The 18,664-nt window shown below is 36.6% G+C and overlaps 1 protein-coding gene across 1 annotated transcript in view; it reads left to right on the plus strand.

Moving 5' to 3' along the window:
* The first annotated feature begins 10,756 nt into the window (after nt 1–10,756).
* The window catches only part of LOC125241322 (dendritic arbor reduction protein 1-like), a 67,851-nt gene continuing 59,943 nt past the window's right edge, over nt 10,757–18,664 (plus strand). The window contains exons 1-2 of the mRNA XM_048149736.1: nt 10,757–10,887; nt 13,940–14,017. Of these exons, the coding sequence (XP_048005693.1) occupies nt 10,837–10,887; nt 13,940–14,017 (129 nt within the window). The 5' untranslated portion in view covers nt 10,757–10,836. The remainder of the gene's footprint in view (nt 10,888–13,939; nt 14,018–18,664) is intronic.

Genomic DNA, 18,664 nt, shown 5'->3' on the forward strand with positions numbered 1-18,664 from the left:
CTGCATACACGCAGTAAGTTGAAGGCACAGGGTCTACCAAGCGTACTGCGAGTGATTCGTGTGAAGACCACTTTATAAGACATTACATTCCTACCAACTTAACAGACTACCTAATTTGACCCAATACCATAGAGGAATAAGAAAGGGAAGAGTTGTAACTCCATACATCAGTAAATGCGGGTTATTGGTTTAGGTATAGGTATAGGTATAGGTTCAAAAAAGGAGTGTACAAGTTTCTAATGGGTCGGCAACGCGCGCGTGACACCCCTTGAGTTGCGGGCGTCCATATTAGGTTACGGTGACCGCTTTCCATCAGGCGGGCCGTATACCTGTTTGCCACCGACGCGGTATAAAAAAGAAAGCATAGTTAAGTGACATCTAGCGACAATCACGCGTCAAATAGCGTGAATTATCAGTACCACTACTCGATACTAGGTGGCAACTGTGTCTAGTCTTTTTTTTTTTGACGGAGTAGTTGGTGAGGTGAGTGACTTTTCGTTCGTCGCGACATCTATTGACAAGTAGCTGTAATGATAATTTACGCTACTTGACGCGTGATTGTCGCTAGATGTCGCTTAACTATACCTACCTATACAAATAACCCGCTTTTACTGATGTATGGAGTTACAACTCTTCCCTTACTTATTCCTCTATGGTAGGTAGGTACCTACAGGCTGACGCTTCTTTTTTCTATTAAGTACCAACATTTGCTTCTCCACCACAGTTCCTTAATCCTTTTTTTGCTTTTTATGGGTATGTTTAGTGTACATTAAGTACAGTTTTTAGGGTTCCATAGTAAACTAGGAACCCTTATAGTTTCGCCATGTCTATCCGTCTGTCCGTCCGTCCGTCCGTCCGTCCGCGGATAATCTATCAATCACGCCGACAAAGTGATAAAATAAAAAGTGAAAAAAAATGATTTGTTAAACCCCCCCCCCCCCCCCATGTAAAATGTAAAATGAGGACTGTTTTTTTTTTTTTCATTCCAACCCCAACGTGTGATATATTGTTGGATAGGTATTTAAAAATTAATAAAGGTTTACTAAAATAGTTTTTCGATAATATTAATATTTTCGGAAATAATCGCTCCTAAAAGAAAAAAAAGTGTGTCCCCCCCCTCTAACTTTTGAACCATATGTTTAAAAAATATGAAAAAAATCACAAAAGTAGAACTTTATAAAGATTTTCTAGGAAAATTGTTTGGAACGATAGGTTCAGTAGTTTTTGAGAAAAATACGGAAAACTACGGAACCCTACACTGAGCGTGGGCCGACACGCTCTTGGCCGGTTTTTTTAATGTTTTAGCACAGATTCTCTTCCGACTCTAACTAAATCTTTAAGCCCAATTATGCTCTTCACAGGTTTTACTTATTTATTTCAAACTTCAGAACGACATGCGTAGGTATCCGATTTAGAGTGCGCCTACATTATGACATACACACACGAAAGTCAGTAGGCACCTAATGAGATTGTAGCAACAGTTTTGCAGGCGTTTGTTATCGGCAAAGTGAATCTCAAAGAACTATGTCTAAAGATTTTTACTTAATATTACATTCAAACTTTACATTCTTTTTTAATTGACAACGTTTCAAAATTTTCAACGTCCCTAAATCGAAAACCATTTCGAGATATACGCCTGTAGATCACAAAAATATGTTTTTTAATATTTTTTTCCATATTTTTAGTAAAAAATTATTAAAAAATTATTAAAAAAATTATTAAAAATAGTTTCAAGGGGAAGTGACGTTACATGGTTGTTCTGAGCTGCCACTATAACCAAAAATATCTACCGTTTGGGTGGTCACTTGAGTTTGACTGTGACACTTATCACCATCTTAGTATGGAACTTAGAGGTATTAAATATGAATTCAAAGGTTTATTATTTTTTGCTTTTTAGTTTCCGTGTTTTGTCCGCTTATTTTTGAAGGCGGTTTTATTTTTAGTTAAAAAGTTTATTTATTTGTTGATTTTTAGTGGTTCCTATTGATATTATATGTATCAGTCCGAATATATGTACAGTATGTAGTAAAATAATTATCCTTTATATCCTAACCATTGAGGAGTTGACCTTCCATCATCAGCTCAGCCACATAAAGTTATCACCATCAGGCGTAAATACTGAAAACCTTTGAAAAATACACTAATATAAACATTACATGTGCCTATAACATTTGAAGAGTTCCCTCGATTTCTCCAAGATCCCATCATCAGACCCCGACTTGGTGCCAATGGGACTATCTCGGGGTTATACCTGATCGAATGAAAAAAAAAATTAAATCGGTCCATGATTCTCGGAGATATCGAATAACATACACACAAAAAAAACATTCAGCCGAATTGAGAAACTCCTCCTTTTTTTGAAGTCGGTTAAAAATGAACTCGTTGTCAGTTTTGTGACGACAGTCAAGCATGGAATTTGTCTAAAAATTTACTTTTTTCACACAAAAACAATATTTTTATTGAAATTTCATACTTAATTATCGTCACAAAACTGACAGTGAGTTAATTTTTGTTAACAACTTTCGCTAATTGGGGGGTCCCAAATTCTGAAAATGCCCAAGAACGTGATCTTATAAAGTGTGTGCGCTTTGTTTTGATTTATATAGTGCGTAAAAAAGGAAGTTCGAAGGCCGATAGTCCACTATCATATGTTTATCATAGAAATAATATTATGATCATAGGCAACATGCCGTCCTTTTTCTTCACGTCGGAGAGAAAGGAGGCATACGGACCTATGATCATATATATCTATGATAAACATATGATAGTGGACTATCGGCCGAAATGAGTGGCGATAAAGTAAAACATGACCAAAGGGAGTTCCTTCCTTAGTTTCAACCTGTCAAGAAATGAACCACTTCTCGCACTAGTGCGTAAAAAAAATACCATCTGTACTGAAGAAGAATATAGGAAATAATATTATTGTTCATACCAACGACGATTTAATACGGGACTGAAAAAGCCCATAAAAAAGCGTAAGGTTTACTCGGCTAATTCCGAAATTCGGGATAATCCGAAAATTACTAATATCTACTAAACGCGGCTACATAATTTGCTCTGGCAACGCACCCTATGACGTTCAATTCAAGTATCTACCTCCCAGCGTAAGTTGGCTCGAGAGGCTAGCGGCGAAACTACGCTTGTGGCGCATCAGATTAGTGAGCGAGTGAAAAATTCCCGCTTTTTTGTCATTCGGAATTAGACGACCATCGCTAACTCTGTACTTTAGTGAGTAAATGAATTGACTGCTTTTGTGTTTGAGAGATTTTCGTTTTTTAGCCATTTTAAATCGGCTTAAACTATTCTAGCTTGAACTTTATTACATTTTCAGATTTACCCGAAGTGGGGAATTCCGTGACACAAAGTGTACCGGAATTACCCGACCTTGTTTTCTCAAAGTAATAGCCAGTGGTTCTCAAACAAACAAAATTAAGTTCTTTTGTTATTCGGATATAACGATTCTAAAATATACATTACAATACATTTGCCTTCAGGGGGCCGATTTTTGAGTCTCACGGCGTTCGAATTCAGAAAATTGTCACTGAAAATAATAGGCAATTCACCGTTTTCAACCGGTATTTTAGTGAGAGTGAGACTCAAAAATCGGCCCCCAGGTCCGTTCGGTGAATTTCAACGAAGCACGTGTGTCATCAACATGGATTGATAAAGGCCTAGGGGGTCTTCCACCTAAGTTTATGTGCATTACTAGCGTGTTTTTAAAGGTTAAAGACTAAGCCTTTAATATGTGGATTTTTATTAAGTAGGTACATTATCATAAGGCGACCCCTTGGAAACTATTGATGGTCATTAAAGTTTGAGTACCACAGATTCCTGATCGGGTAAATCCGAAATAAAAGCTTGACAAACACATGTTTAAGTACTCCTATACGCTAAATCGAGTAAAAAGAGCCGGGAGGGTAATTTCAATCAAAAAAGTAATATGTTTCTTATGCGACATTCACATAAAACTCGTTTTAAAGTGTATTCGGATTTACCCGAACCAATTCGGAATTGCACGTTTGCAACGAAAAAACAAGCTAGATTTGAAATGCTTGTATTTTAAAAATCTTACATTATTTATGAAAAATTCTGTAATCCATTGTTAGGCTATTCCATCTAGTAAGTGTGTTATTCACATGGAAACACATACACCTTATCAACTAGTGCAAAAATCATTCGGAAATACCCTAGTGCACCTTACCCCTGAAATGTATAGGCATTTTAGGCTTAAAACTAGATGGCGCTGTTTCGCAGCCTGGAAGTGGCCAAAATCATATTTTCCCCAAATATTTTTACGTGTTTTTATTTTTTATAAGAACGATGACATATTTTTTTTAATTTAATATCATGATGTCACGTCAATACATATCTTGAAAAAAAAATTAGTAGGGATCATCAGTAGGTATAGGGAAAACTTTATTTACATGAACATAGTTACATAATTATATAAGAAACTAAGACTAAAATTAAAAGCTAGCTCAGCAATTCCCGTCAACTTTGTACAATGCCACGTCAGCAAATTTTAATTGATCCTATTTTGTTACCAACATTTAGTAATATAATTCGACTTTCGTAAGATATATACAGGATAATTGTTATAATTAAGAAAATATAGATACTAGAGAACCTTACTGATGAAATAAAACTTAATAAAATCTCAATTCATCAACAAAATCTTGGTAACAAAATAGGAATTAATAAAAACAAATTAAACTTTTCCCTTAATTTTTGTACAAAGTTGACGGGAATTGCTGAGCTAATGTCTAAAATAGGCCCTAGACATCAGTATTGAGGTACGATTCTTAGTATGAATGAAGATTGTAAATCCATACTAATTATTATAAATGGGAAAGTGTGTGTGTCTGTTTGTTTGTCCGCCTTTCACGGCAAAACGGAGCGACGAATTGACGTGATTTTTAAGTGGAGATATTTGAAGGGATGGAGAGTGCCATAGGCTACTTTTTGTCTCTTTCTAACGCGAGCGAAGCCGCGAGCAAAAGCTAGTCCTATGTAAATCATCCTTGTTCATAGTCAGGAAATTAATGATCATTAAGAGATCCATGGATGGAACAAAACTTTTGGCTTTATAACTCTGTTAAATTACTTAGGTTAGGACCATGTAGAGAGATTTGAAGGTTCGCTTTTCGCTTATATCCCGGAATTCCTGGAAACTATCATCCTAGCGAGATGACAATTATAAAATAAAAACCGGCCAAGAGCGTGTCGGGCCACGCTCAGTGTAGGGTTCCGTAGTTTTCCGTATTTTTCTCAAAAACTACTGAATCTATCAAGTTCAAAACAATTTTCCTAGAAAGTCCTTATAAAGTTCTACTTTTTTGATTTTTTTCATATTTTTTAAACATATGGTTCAAAAGTTAGAGGGAGGGGACGCACTTTTTTTTCCTTTAGGAGCGATTATTTCCGAAAATATTAATATTATCAAAAAACGATCTTAGTAAACCCTTATTCATTTTTAAATACCTATCCAACAATATATCACACGTTGGGGTTGGAATGAAAAAAATATCAGCCCCCACTTTACATGTAGGGGGGGTATCCTAATAAAACATTTTTTTCCATTTTTTATTTTTGCACTATGTTGGCGTGATTAATATACATATTGGTACCAAATTTCAGCTTTCTAGTGCTAACGGTTACTGAGATTATCCGCGGACGGACGGACGGACGGACGGACAGACAGACATGGCGAAACTATAAGGGTTCCTAGTTGACTACGGAACCCTAAAAAAGCTGTTTTTTTATACCACGTCGGCGGCAAACAGGTATACGGCCGCCTGATGGAAAGCGGTCACCGTAACCGATGGACGCCTGCAACTCAAGGGGTGTCACATGTGCGTTGCCGACCCATTAGAAACTTGTAAGGTACATCTGGGCAAATCTCGACTGGGGGGCAATTGTAACTGATCCATTTTTTTTTTCATTATTACACTATGATGTTGAGTTCGACATGTATCCACTGAACACGCCTACCATATACCTATAACCGGAGGAAACTATTTAATAATGCAAACATTGTAAAACATGGAAAAAATGGACCAGTTACATTTGCCCGCCAGTCAGTCATCAGTAGAGCAATGTTTTTAGGGTTCCGTACCTCAAAAGGAAAAAACGGAACCCTTATAGGATCACTTTGTTGTCCGTCTGTCCGTCCGTCCGTCTGTCAAGACCCTTTTTCTCAGGAACGCGTGGAGGTATGAAGCTGAAATTTATATCAATTACTCAGGTCTACTGTCCCTTGAAGCTGTGAAAAAATCAAACTTCTAAGCCAACGCAATCAAAAGATAACGCCGTTTATGCCGCAAATTTTCGACACTTGCAAGGGAATCAAAACCTACATACAGGGTGCTTCCCGTAAACTCAGAATCTTGAAATTTGGTACGAAGCAACGTCTTATAGCATAGATAAAGGAAAAATTACGAAAACCATAAATTTTTAGTTACATCACATAATATATATTTTTTTAATAATTTTAACCTTACTACCCATTTCCTCATAAACGCGTAGAGGTATTAAATTGAAATTCATACCAAATACTCAGGTCTATAATACCTTTAAGCTGTAACAAAATCAAACTTCTATGTCAACGCAATCAAAAGAAACAGCAATTTAAGCTGCATATTTTGAAACTCGCAAGTACTCGCAAGGGAATCAAAACCTAAAGGGTACTTCCAGTCGACCTAGAATCTTGAAATTTGGCATGAAGCAACGTTTTATAAGCACACATAAAGGAAAAATTCCGAAAACCTTAAATTTGTAGTTACATTACAAAATATATATTATGACTCGATTGTCGTAATGAACGAACTTTGTAAACCTTGCAGGTTTGTACGGAACCCTCGGTGCGCGAGTCCGACTCGCACTTGGCCGGTTTTTTTTTTTTTTAGGACATTCTTACACAGATTGACTGAGGCCCACGGTAAGCTCAAGACGGCTTGTGTTGTGGGTACTCAGACAACGATATATATAATATATAAATACTTATATACATAGAAAACATCCATGACTCAGGAACAAATATCTGTGCTCATCACACAAATAAATGTCCTTACCGGGATTCGAACCCGGGACCGCGGCGTAGCAGGCAGGTTCACTACCGACTGCGCCAGACAGGTCGTCTGTCATGAGGATGGTCATATTTGGAATGTTTTCGTATACATATTTAAAGTCACACACAGGTCGAACGCGATTAATTAACATTATTTTTACCTTTTTTCCCAACGTTTCGGCCAGGTTGCACTGGCCGTGGTCGCGGAAGACTGACGTCCCAGCAAAGTGTCACCGGAGATGTACATACATACATACATACATACAATCACGCCTGTTTCCCAGAGGGGTAGGCAGAGATCACGGATTTCCATTTACTACGATCCTGACAAACCACTTTCGCTTCACACACTTTCATAACGTTTCTCATACACGCTCGTCGGTTTCGAGTACTTCTGACCGGAGATGTAAACAACAGAAAACCACCCGATATTAATTTATATAAATGTTCGGGGTAGACAAATAAATATAATCTACCCGCTTTTAGTTAATGTTTATTTCCCACCGCACGACACACAGCACTCACAACATCCGCGCACTGGTCCGAAGATAGATCTTTTCTGTGTGTGACTTTAAATATGTGTACAAAGCGCGAGAACTTAAAGTGTTATGTTTTCGTATAGATCGGAGGTGTTGAATTCATTTATACAACTTACTTCTTACTTCCGATGGCGCTACAACTCTTTGAGGGTCTTGTCGACCTCCACTATCTTCCTCCAGTTGCCGCGATCTCTGGCGACCCTCCTCCGGTTGGTATATATATTGCCTCAATCTCCTCAGGTACTCTTCCACACAGTCTCGCCACGTTTTCCGAGGTTTAGCCCTAGGCCTTTTTTGTTGCGGTGTCCAGCTGGTCATAATTTTAGGAGCCCTCATATCTGGCATTCTTTCAAGGTGACCAGTGGTGCATGCCTAAGAAAGATAACATACAATTAAATTAAAAACTAATCTAAACTAAATCTTTAAAGTAACAAAATAAATAACTAATAATAGGTGAGACGACTAAACAAAACTAATTAGTCCGTCAGTTAGAGTGTGATACTATACAGCACGACCACAGATGATTTTATTAATTCTGTTGGGGTACAAATTCAGGAAAAAAAATGTAGGTACTTTTTTGTACTGACGTTTAAAAAAAAAGTACCCTTATGGTTTTGGAGTTTCGTTTCGACATAGGGGCCGTGATCGTGCTAGGTAGGTACTCCCTGGCACGACCACACTATATTTAATAAGTTTTTAAATTTCTGTTTCAGTACAAGTCACGAAAAAAACTGTACTTTTTTGTACTTACCTTTTTCAAAAAAATACCCGCATAGTTTCGGAGTTTTGACATGGGTTGTGGTCGTGCTAGATAAGTACTTCCTGGTACGACCACACTAAGTTTTAGAAGTAATTTACATAGTACAATTTAAAAAGCTAAGTACAAAAAAGACATTTTTTTTCGTGAATTTGTACCACAAATGAAATTTAAAAAATCATTTAATATAGTGTGGTTCCGGCCCCTATGTCGAAACTCCGAAACCATAAGGGTACATTTTTTTTTAAACGTAAGTACAAAGAAGTACATTTTTTTTCGTGGTTTTGTACCGCAACAGAATTAATATAATTTTTAAGAAAAAATAACCGCCGCCTTTGTGGTTCTGGTGAAAGCTACTTGCGAATGTTGGATTATGTAGAAATGTGTAGGTATTTTTTAAAACTTCTTTTAATACTTTAATTATTTGATGGCAACGCAAATTAATAATATACATACCGTTAAGGTTTGAGGAGTTTCCTCAACTTCCTCATGAATCCGATTATAAGAAATCGAATTTTGACAAAATTTGACTTGAAAACTCAATATTCTTAACAAACATAACTAATTAATTGTTACTGTTCTGGACGTAAGTGCATGCTGTCCTTATAAAAATACCAAAGTCACTATAAGCGTGCCGTTCAGATTTGAGGAGTTCCGTTCTGACCATCATCAGCAGTTCCACTGCACCAAATGTCACTGTTCCGTACGTATGCATGCTGTCGTTCCTTAAAAAACACAAAAATCACCATATGTGTGCCTTTCAGATTTGAGCAGTTCCCTCGATTTCTCCAGGATCCCATCATCAGAACTGGGTTCTGATAAAAATGGGACCAATCTGTATGCATATACATTCAATCAAAAAAAATTTTCAAAATCGGTCCAGTAACGACGGAGATATCGTGAAACAAAAACATTAAAAAAAATAAAAAACATACAGACGAATTGAAAACCACCTTCCTTGAAAGATTTGAGGCGGCGGTTAAAATCATCCGTGGTCGTGCTGTACAGTATCACAGCAGTTAGATTATTAAAGAATTTTAGACACGTATTTTTTTTTTTTTTTTTCGTAAACGAAAAATGACGACGGTGTACAGTGCGTTGAAGTTTCGCGTGACGTCACGCCTAGGTACCTACAATTTTTACTTAGAAGTGACGTGACAAGCCCCCACTCTGGAACTTAGATTCTCTATATCTTTGTATTTTTTCATTAATTAGAAAAAGCGAAAAATATCAGTAATTTCAGTTTAGTATTTTTGGACGATCTAACTGACGGACTAAACAGAATGCCATTTTTTATGAAGTCGTTACTCCCGAACTGCAATTCGTCATTTACAGGGTCGTGTATAGATCTTTAAAACCCTACATAAAAGTCGATTCCCCAAAGTCAGCGTCCGCCGGCTTTCCGCGCATGCGCGCAGTAACGAAAAAATTGAAAACGCATTGTTTGGCTCTGTAACCATGGCAACACATTGTTATAACGATACTGCGCGCGTGCGCGGGATGGCTTTGGGCAGCTGCGCTTACAGTGCAAACCTTTGCGTCAAAATACAGGAAACAGTGTGAATTTCACGAAAGTTATTCTAAAAAACTATTAAATACTAAGTGCGTACTTGTAGAAAAAGTATTGTATGCAACGGTGTTTATAATAAATAATAATAAAATAAATAAAAAAAGCTTTATTTGTTCCACACATACTTAAAACATAAATGAGAAATAATTTACAATAAGAGAAAAAAAAAATTAACCTAAAATAAATATGTGGCCCCCTTTCGGGTAAAAGCAACGGTGTTTAGGTGAGCCAAAAAATACTCGTGGCGTCTTTATTAACAATTTTCGGCTTCGCCTCAAATTGTTACCCACGCCACTCGTCTTTTTTGACCTCCTTTAAACGCCTGTTGCATAAAATACTATAAAAAATAGGTAGTAATTTACCGTACTTTTATTACTTAATTGCTATATGTATTTTATAGTTATAAATATATATACATTATGTATTTATACTATGTAGATATTTTATACTATTTATGGTAGGTACTGAAAATAGTCCAAAATATTAGAATTTGATAGTTACTCCATGCAAAAGTGAACTTTCATAAGGATTATCATTGGCCGCGTCAAATACTTACGTCAATATAAATTTAAATAAAGGTAATTTCAGTGTAGCTAGGTATCAATGTGCGATCGGTAAGTACGAGTATGTACCTACCTATACGAGATAGGTATTGTAAATTACCTACGGCCGCCACGCCACGTACACAAAGAACCAACTGGAAAGCAGCGTTTCGCAGCGCTAGCCCTCGTTATCAGTCGCGCAAGAACCTAATCACTTTCATTGCAACCCCGCGAAGGAGGTCGCGGCGGCTATCACCTATCGCACGCAGTGTGTCCCGCGCAGCAGCCGCGCGCAGGCGTGCGCATGGCCCTCGTGTGACAGTCGCGCCCCGATCCGCGACGCGACGCCCGGCTCGCCGGGAATGGAGGCCTGCTGCGCGATCAGAGCTGCCGAGGACCTTGTGGGCGACCAGGTACGAGGAGCCCACAAATTCAGGAACTACGATCCGCATACCGCATACTTTGTGCAAATTTACTCAAGTGCAGTTTCGACCGGCGGAACCGTTTCGATGTGACTCCGAATTGGGCCACGAGCTTGCGCCGGCGCTACTTGGAGTCGAGTTCCCCTTAGCCTTCAGCCAGCCCCGTTCCACATTAGGATCCAGGACCTCGTTACTTTCTATGATTTCCAAAGTGCAGGTGTAATTAAGAGTTTAAGTGTTTTGGTCTTAGTGCTAAAGCTGAAATCGAAACTCCCGTAAGAAGCGCAGATCTACCGCATGAACCCGTGCTGCCCGTGCAGAAATTGGAACAAACGCTCTAGATCATAAACACGTAGCCGCATGATCTGTGTACTCAATTACGGTAACTTTTTCAGTTTCAGTCATCTTTCAGGTTTTTTTGAAAATAGGTAGGGATGCCGTCGGAGTGCCATTAATACTTAACTATAACCTATACTGATATTTAATGCTTACCTACATATTTTAAGCTCTTCGCGAATATTTATTTATGTTTTAAAAACAAGGTACCAGAATACCCGCCTAAACCTATGCTATACGTTGATTTTATTATAATTATAAATGTCAAGTATTATAAATAAACATTGTGCAATCACCATCAGTTTTTGGTAAACATTTCTAAAATTGGTATCTAGCAATAGCCAATACATGGAAAATTGAAGCACGTCTTGCCAATGAAAAATAAAATTGCATTAATTAAGACTCTCATACTGCCCATTGTAGATTATGGTGACGTATGTATGTTATCCGAACTTAACTGAACAGCTTCTCTATAAATTGGATGTTGCTTAAAATACCCTTAACAGTTTGCTTCTGCAATGATCATATTTCTTCTTTTCGTTCTCAGCTTGTCTCAGCTTGATCAATCGATAAATTGGATAAGACATTGCGTGATTTTATTATTTAAGTACTCAATAGACATTAATTGTTTATTCCTAAACAAAATAACTATTTAAATATTTATGTTTAAATTAACAGTCACATATTAAGTCATGTTCTATCTAACTCAAATTCATACTTTGAATTCCTGTACAAAATCAACATACACCCAAACTCATCATAATTATTACCGTTATTATCAAAGCACACGCTTTCAAATGAATCAGGTTAGGAGAGTTAGGACTGATGAATTAGTACGTAAAACTGCAAAGGTTTGCGGGATGGCACCCGCTCGCGGGTGGCGTGGAAAAGACATCAACGCCGCCCGCCGACGGGCGCGTGGGACTCCCGCTCCTTAATGTAAGAGTTTTCTTTTTCATCTTCTTTTAAAAGGGCCGCTACTGTCGTTTTTGCACAGCAGGCGTGACAATCACAACCGTGGGCAACTTTAGGGCTTCTTGGCTCAAAACATACAAAGAGGCAATAGACTGCGCTGGAAAAGTTATTAAATAATTTGATCGTACATAATAAGTTATTAAATAATTTGATCGTACATAATCGATCAACTGTTTACAGGCTGTTAGTTTTTAGGCTGTGTATCCATACTTCCATACTAATATTATAAATGGGAAAGTGTGTGTGTCTGTTTGTTTGTCCGTCTTTCACGGCAAAACGGAGCGACGGATTGACGTGATTTTTTAAGATAGTTGAAGGGATGGAGAGTGACATAGGCTGTCTCATTCTAACGCGAGCGAAGCCGCGAGCAAAAACTGGTTATAACATAAAGCTTATTGAATAGGCACTATAATAAGTAATGTTAAAAAGCCTAGTTATTGTTAAGCTCTCGTATCGAAATAGTACATTACGATACAAGTGCGTAAAAAAGAAGTTCGAAACAAGTGGCGATAAATTAAAACACGAGTGAAGGGAGTGTTTTAAATCTACACGAGTTTTTCAGTACAGATGGCCCTCTGAAGTTTCGACCTAACATTTAATGAACTAGTGTGTAAAAAAAACACCATCTGTACTGAAAATATTATTATCGGACAAATGCCACCGAATAGTCCCCAGTATACAAACAATTATGTACCTATACGTATGTACTTAATAAACATACAGTTCTAAGTCTAAATTACTGATATAAATATAAGGTTCTAAAACCATGGATCGTAGGTAGAGCCGAGTTAAGATAGGTCAAGTAGCGTAAGCGGAGGATTTACAATCGCCATGAAAACTGTTAATGAATTGGGATTTTGTACGGTTACTTATGAATAATAGGAATGGTCTGTTGACCACAACACGGTGCCGGATGGTTTCCAATCTTATGATTTGCATAATAAGCTGATACTTTTGAATGAATGGCTTGGATGTCAACTTTTATTATTAGCCCGAAAACATATAGAATTGATGTCGATGCGAAGGCAATATAATAAAAGATTGGAATTGTTAAATTGAGATTTTAATTTTTTCTAACCGGATGATCAAAAGACAGTTTTACTGAATGTATGAAAGGATTGGCGATATAAATAACTTATGATTTTGTTGGGGTGCTTTTGCAAAAAAATGCTCATTACGTAGCATGATAGTATCTCAAGTACGTAGAGTTGGACCAAGCTTTTGAATGTTGCCAACGATTTTCATAGGGCAGTCTTTGCAGGTGTTTCAAGATTAAAATAGCTCTTAAATCAGCGAAGGTACTGGATTTTAAACGCGCGCGGCCATGACTTATGCAGATGTTTTCACTAGCGCGAAATATTTAATCAGTATTAAATACTTATTCAACAATTCGCCGCCTCCCACTATAAAACTTTGAACCAACTAAAAAACTAGGTACACTTTGCCCTTGTAGCATGATATACGTATACGTTGCTCGCGCTAAATTCGAAAGTTGCGGAATGCTCCATACCAACTTCCAACCCCCATTTCAGGGAAGTGGGGGTTATAAAGAGACAAAAAGTAGCCTATGTCACTCTCCATTCCTTGTCATCTCCACTTAACAAAACACGTCAATTCGTCACTCCGTTTTTCCGTGAAAGACGGACAAACAAACAGACACACACACTTTCCCATTTATAATATTAGTATGGATTGTATGGTGTCAGATATGAAGCAGTTGGTTATGTTTCAGATTGTCCCTGGCGGCAGTCGCTGGGCCGCACCGCACGCGCCTGGGCTTCTCGACTCATGGTTTCAGATGCAGATGCAGGTCAGTCTAAATAATGTTTTTTCCTAGGTATACATATAATAGTTGGCAATGCGAGTTAGGAGAGGCTATTGTTATGATAGGAGTGCATTTTTAACAAGATTAGAAAAACGATTGTAAACTAAATTAATTTGACAAATCCATTAACTCATTTGAAACTAAGACAAAGCATATAACTTAATCACTAGTTTGAGTCTAAAATTAGATAGGCCTTTGATCACATCACCTCGCTATATCACATTGCTGATACGATACGAACGGTGCAAGTCGCCGGCTCTTCGGTAAGAGCCGGCCTAGCCGAATTGAGAATCGCTGACGCTACGTGTGGCCATTAAAACAGTCTAACAGAAGAGCGATAAGGAAAGCTGTTTACGAAACGTATGCGATTACGACGTTGGCTAGGTACCTTACCTACGCAGCCACTTCAACTTGACGCTTAGCGATTTAAGTAAGAAAATCTGTAAAAGCTGGGACCCCATGCAGGTACCTAGACTCCCTAACGCCAAATGGTACAAAATGGTACCCTCTCTCTCTCCCTCTTGTTCACCTCACGTTTAAAAAATTTGGCAAATTCCGCTGCTACAAAATGTGATACCCAAATGTATATTAATTGGGTTTATTTTTACAACGGGCTGCGTTGATTAATTGAAGAACATTGCAGTATATGTAAGATAAACATTTCTATATCTTTACTTACCCAAAATTAAAGCATGCCTGATTAATTAATTATTATGCCGTTGACTAGAATATATAAGTAAGTATAACAAACCTTACATTATTTTCAAATAAACTAATCATGTTAATTGTTACAATGAATACATGCTTACAAATACAATGAATATTCAATAATTCGGTACAGCTTCAAAATTCAAAAGTAATCTGAATTTCTGCCTGTTTATTGACAAGGAAGAAAACACGTAGGTACTTAGTAATTCAAATATCACGATTCATGAGTAACTTAATTTGTTCTTTACCTATATCAAATTCTAATTTATACTAGTACTTACTGCACGGAGGGTGAGAACGGAGGGTCGCTCTTGCGTCGGACATGACACGATAATATAGATATTAGATAGTATTAAAACTATATTAATTTATTAATATTGTGTTTTTAGGGTTCCGTCACTCAAAAACAAAAAATCGAAACACATCCGAGTAGAATGACTTCGTTGTTCGTCCATTCGTCCGTCTGTATGTCGATTAGAGACCCTTTATCTCGGGAACGCTGGAAGTATCGAATTGAAATTTAAACCAAGTCGACAGTCCCTTGAAGCTGTGATAAAACGATACTTCTACGTTAACGAGGAGAAAGACAGCCGCCGATTTATTGTATGTGCTGTGCGGCATACAACTCTTAACCCTTAAATGCATGAATTTTTCTTTTAACGAGATATTAATATATGTGATAGACAATGGTTTTCTGAGTGTGGGAAAAATAATAATAAAATATTTAATACCGATTTTAATACCAAATCAGTGTTAGAAGTTAAATAGGCCAAAACTTATTTATATAAATATATAATTATTGGTAAGTTTTATTTGTAAAGTTTTACTGCTATTAGAAACCTACACTATTTGTGTACCCCGTGATAAAATGTTTAAACATAAACTAATTACTAACTCCGAAAAAATCTGCCTAAATCACATACTAAAAATCGCCATCATCCTGTTTTTTCACACTTTTCCGCCATTTCATCTTTATCCTTAAATAATAAATAGTAAATCATAATATTATTTAATTTATTTAATTATTTATTAAATAATAATAAATACTGAATAATAATTAAGCTATAAATGTGATTTTGGATAGCTATATATTGAGCCACAGGCCATCAAATATGTGATGCATATATACATCACCATGCATTTAAGGGTTAAAGCAATTAACCTTAAAAGAGTAGTTAGACTATTTATGTAGGTATCTATTTCCCGTTGACCTTGAACTATGAAATTTAGCATGTAATATCTTCTTATAGTACACGGAAAAATCAAAAACTTTTATTATTTTTACATCAAAAATTAATACATTAAGTGAAAGTATGCATGCAACCCTTGGTGAACCCAATTTGTACTCGAATTTGGCCATTTTTTTTTAAATATGTTATTTTAGGGAATAATATACGTACTTACCAATATTTCTAAACCCTATTTTTCATTGCATACTTAATGAGGATTATTGAGGTTTTAACTATCGTACTTCACATAGGTACTTGTACCTCTTATTCAAAACCTATTCCTTGTAGGCACACGAAAAAGTTGAATTTTGTCGGTACATAACTTTCCACATTACCTGTTTAATCTATAACTGCACGTAACTTGAAATTAAAAACCTTTTCGATTGGCAATTACAGCTATAACAAAACACTATCTTTATTTGCATTACTAATTTCCACCTGCACTTGTAACAATTACAAGCATATATGAAAGAACGCATTCCGTTTTTGTTTCAGCAAATTGTTCATAATACATACATTAACATTACACACTTTAACAGCTATATTAAGAACCATTTTCTAATCTTGTATAATACCTACCTAAAATTGCAAATGCATTCCAGACAACCGTTATAAATTATAATATAGAAAAAAATGTTTTGAAAAAGTGACGAATGTATTTTTTAGAATAGTTTCTATTATATAGACACTGCTACCCATTTATGTAATTTTCACGGTAGACGTAATGCTATCTTGGTCCGCGGGCCGAAATTAAATATAATAGGTACGTTAACAATTAGCTCTAGAATTGATTTTGATAGGATATGTAAAATGTACGATTATGTTCAAAGAAAAGTTATTGTCGACACTGACTATATCCGTTTACTTATATTGAAGTTCAAATCGATTCCACAGTCGAATTCCACGGGAGGGACGGGGGCAGTGACATTCTTAGCCAGTCACCACAGTGGTTAAAAAACGAGAAAGAAAAAAGCTTACAAATTTAATTTTATAGCTGATTAAAACAAAAATGATTAAAACACGATAATTATAATGTAAGTAAAGATATCAAAATCCAGAAGCTGCTTAACATTTTGTGAGCCCCCACACCACTCAATTGCTTAACGCAGGCGGCTAGAAGTGGTTATGTATGAGGGGTATCGAGAATCGACATATCACACTCATATCACAATCTGACGCGTTTTCTGAGTAACTACAAAAAGCCCCTTTTGGTCTCCCAGACTAAACTGAAGTAAAAAAATCAGTTAATGCGTGTACATATAAACGTTGTAGCGTTAATAGTCGATTTAATTGCTCGGTTAGTTCGGATTGGTGGTTTTTACGCGGTATATCGGAATTAATGTGCAGAGACTAGTAAATAACAACTACTATTCAATCATTTTCAAACCGAATGACGTGCTTTCACCATTAATCACTTTTCAGGTTTACGACGTCGAGTTGTTGATGAAAACGTTTACGAGGATTTTTAACAGTTTTTTAGTTAAGACACCTACAATTAGATATATTCTTAAGTCATAATGAATGAAAACATTCATACAATGCAAACGTAGGTATTTCACCTCTTTAGGCTAAGTATTGAAAATAATTATTAAATAATAATTAGTGATTAGATACTAATGATTTTTTGGACATTGACATTATATTTAAAAAATTGAGCATTTATTATATCATATACTTACATAAATTGATAATATTCATTTATTTATATAATTAAAAGGTATACATGTCAAAGGTATAATATTAATTAGTAAATAACAACTGCCAACTATAACTTTTGTAATAATATTTTCGATAGTGTCAATAATATGTCAACTGTCTATCCAAAATTTCACGACCGCGTAGGAACTGTATGTAAATTTAACACATAATTATTGTAGTTGAATAGTGACGTCGTGACAGACGAGTACTTATACAATAATAAGATACTACGGAGCCCTAAAATGGAAGGATCCTAGCGTGATTGGTCATTTGAATCTGATACCATGTGTTCAGCGGGAGTCGCGCGTCACGGCACACAACCTAATAACGATAAAAATTGTGGCTTCCTTCGCACACTTCAATGATTCTCATTCACTGTTGTTATTTCGATTTATAAAAAGACTTAACAAGTACTTATGTCATTTAGGCGATATCAGCCGGCGTATCATGCTTCCAATTTTATCACTTGTCCACGTGTATAAGACAACTGTCACTCTCACACTGACATACTTGCCAAAGGGTGACGGATGCTTTATCCACGTGGATAAGTGATAAAATTGGAATCATAATACGCCGGCAGAAGTTCCTTTAGGACCCGGTGGCGCTCAAAGGCCCAAGAATTAGCTAAATGATTCTGCACCCCTCTTGAGTTTGGGCTTGTCATTTTTACGGATTGTGTGGCTTTACATTAGCATTACCTAACTATTGTGTAAAATTTGAGCACTCTAAACTATATGTACTTGTGTAAAAAATATGTTTTTGAACTCAAGGGGCAGACTCACTCAGCTTGTCCTGGCACGGCCTTTGCAATTAATAAAATAACCACAAAAATTTTGAAAAAACCCCCGACTGCGACATAGTGGACCGATTTTCATGAAACATGGCTAAGAACACTCCCGACTAATTCAGCTTTCAGACAAAAAAAAAACTAAATCTAAATCGGTTCATCCGTTCGGGAGCTACGATGCCACAGACAGACACACAGACAGACAGACAG

The sequence above is a fragment of the Leguminivora glycinivorella genome, chromosome Z (assembly GCF_023078275.1).
Source record: "Leguminivora glycinivorella isolate SPB_JAAS2020 chromosome Z, LegGlyc_1.1, whole genome shotgun sequence".
In the NCBI taxonomy this organism is placed as follows: Eukaryota; Metazoa; Arthropoda; class Insecta; order Lepidoptera; family Tortricidae; genus Leguminivora; species Leguminivora glycinivorella.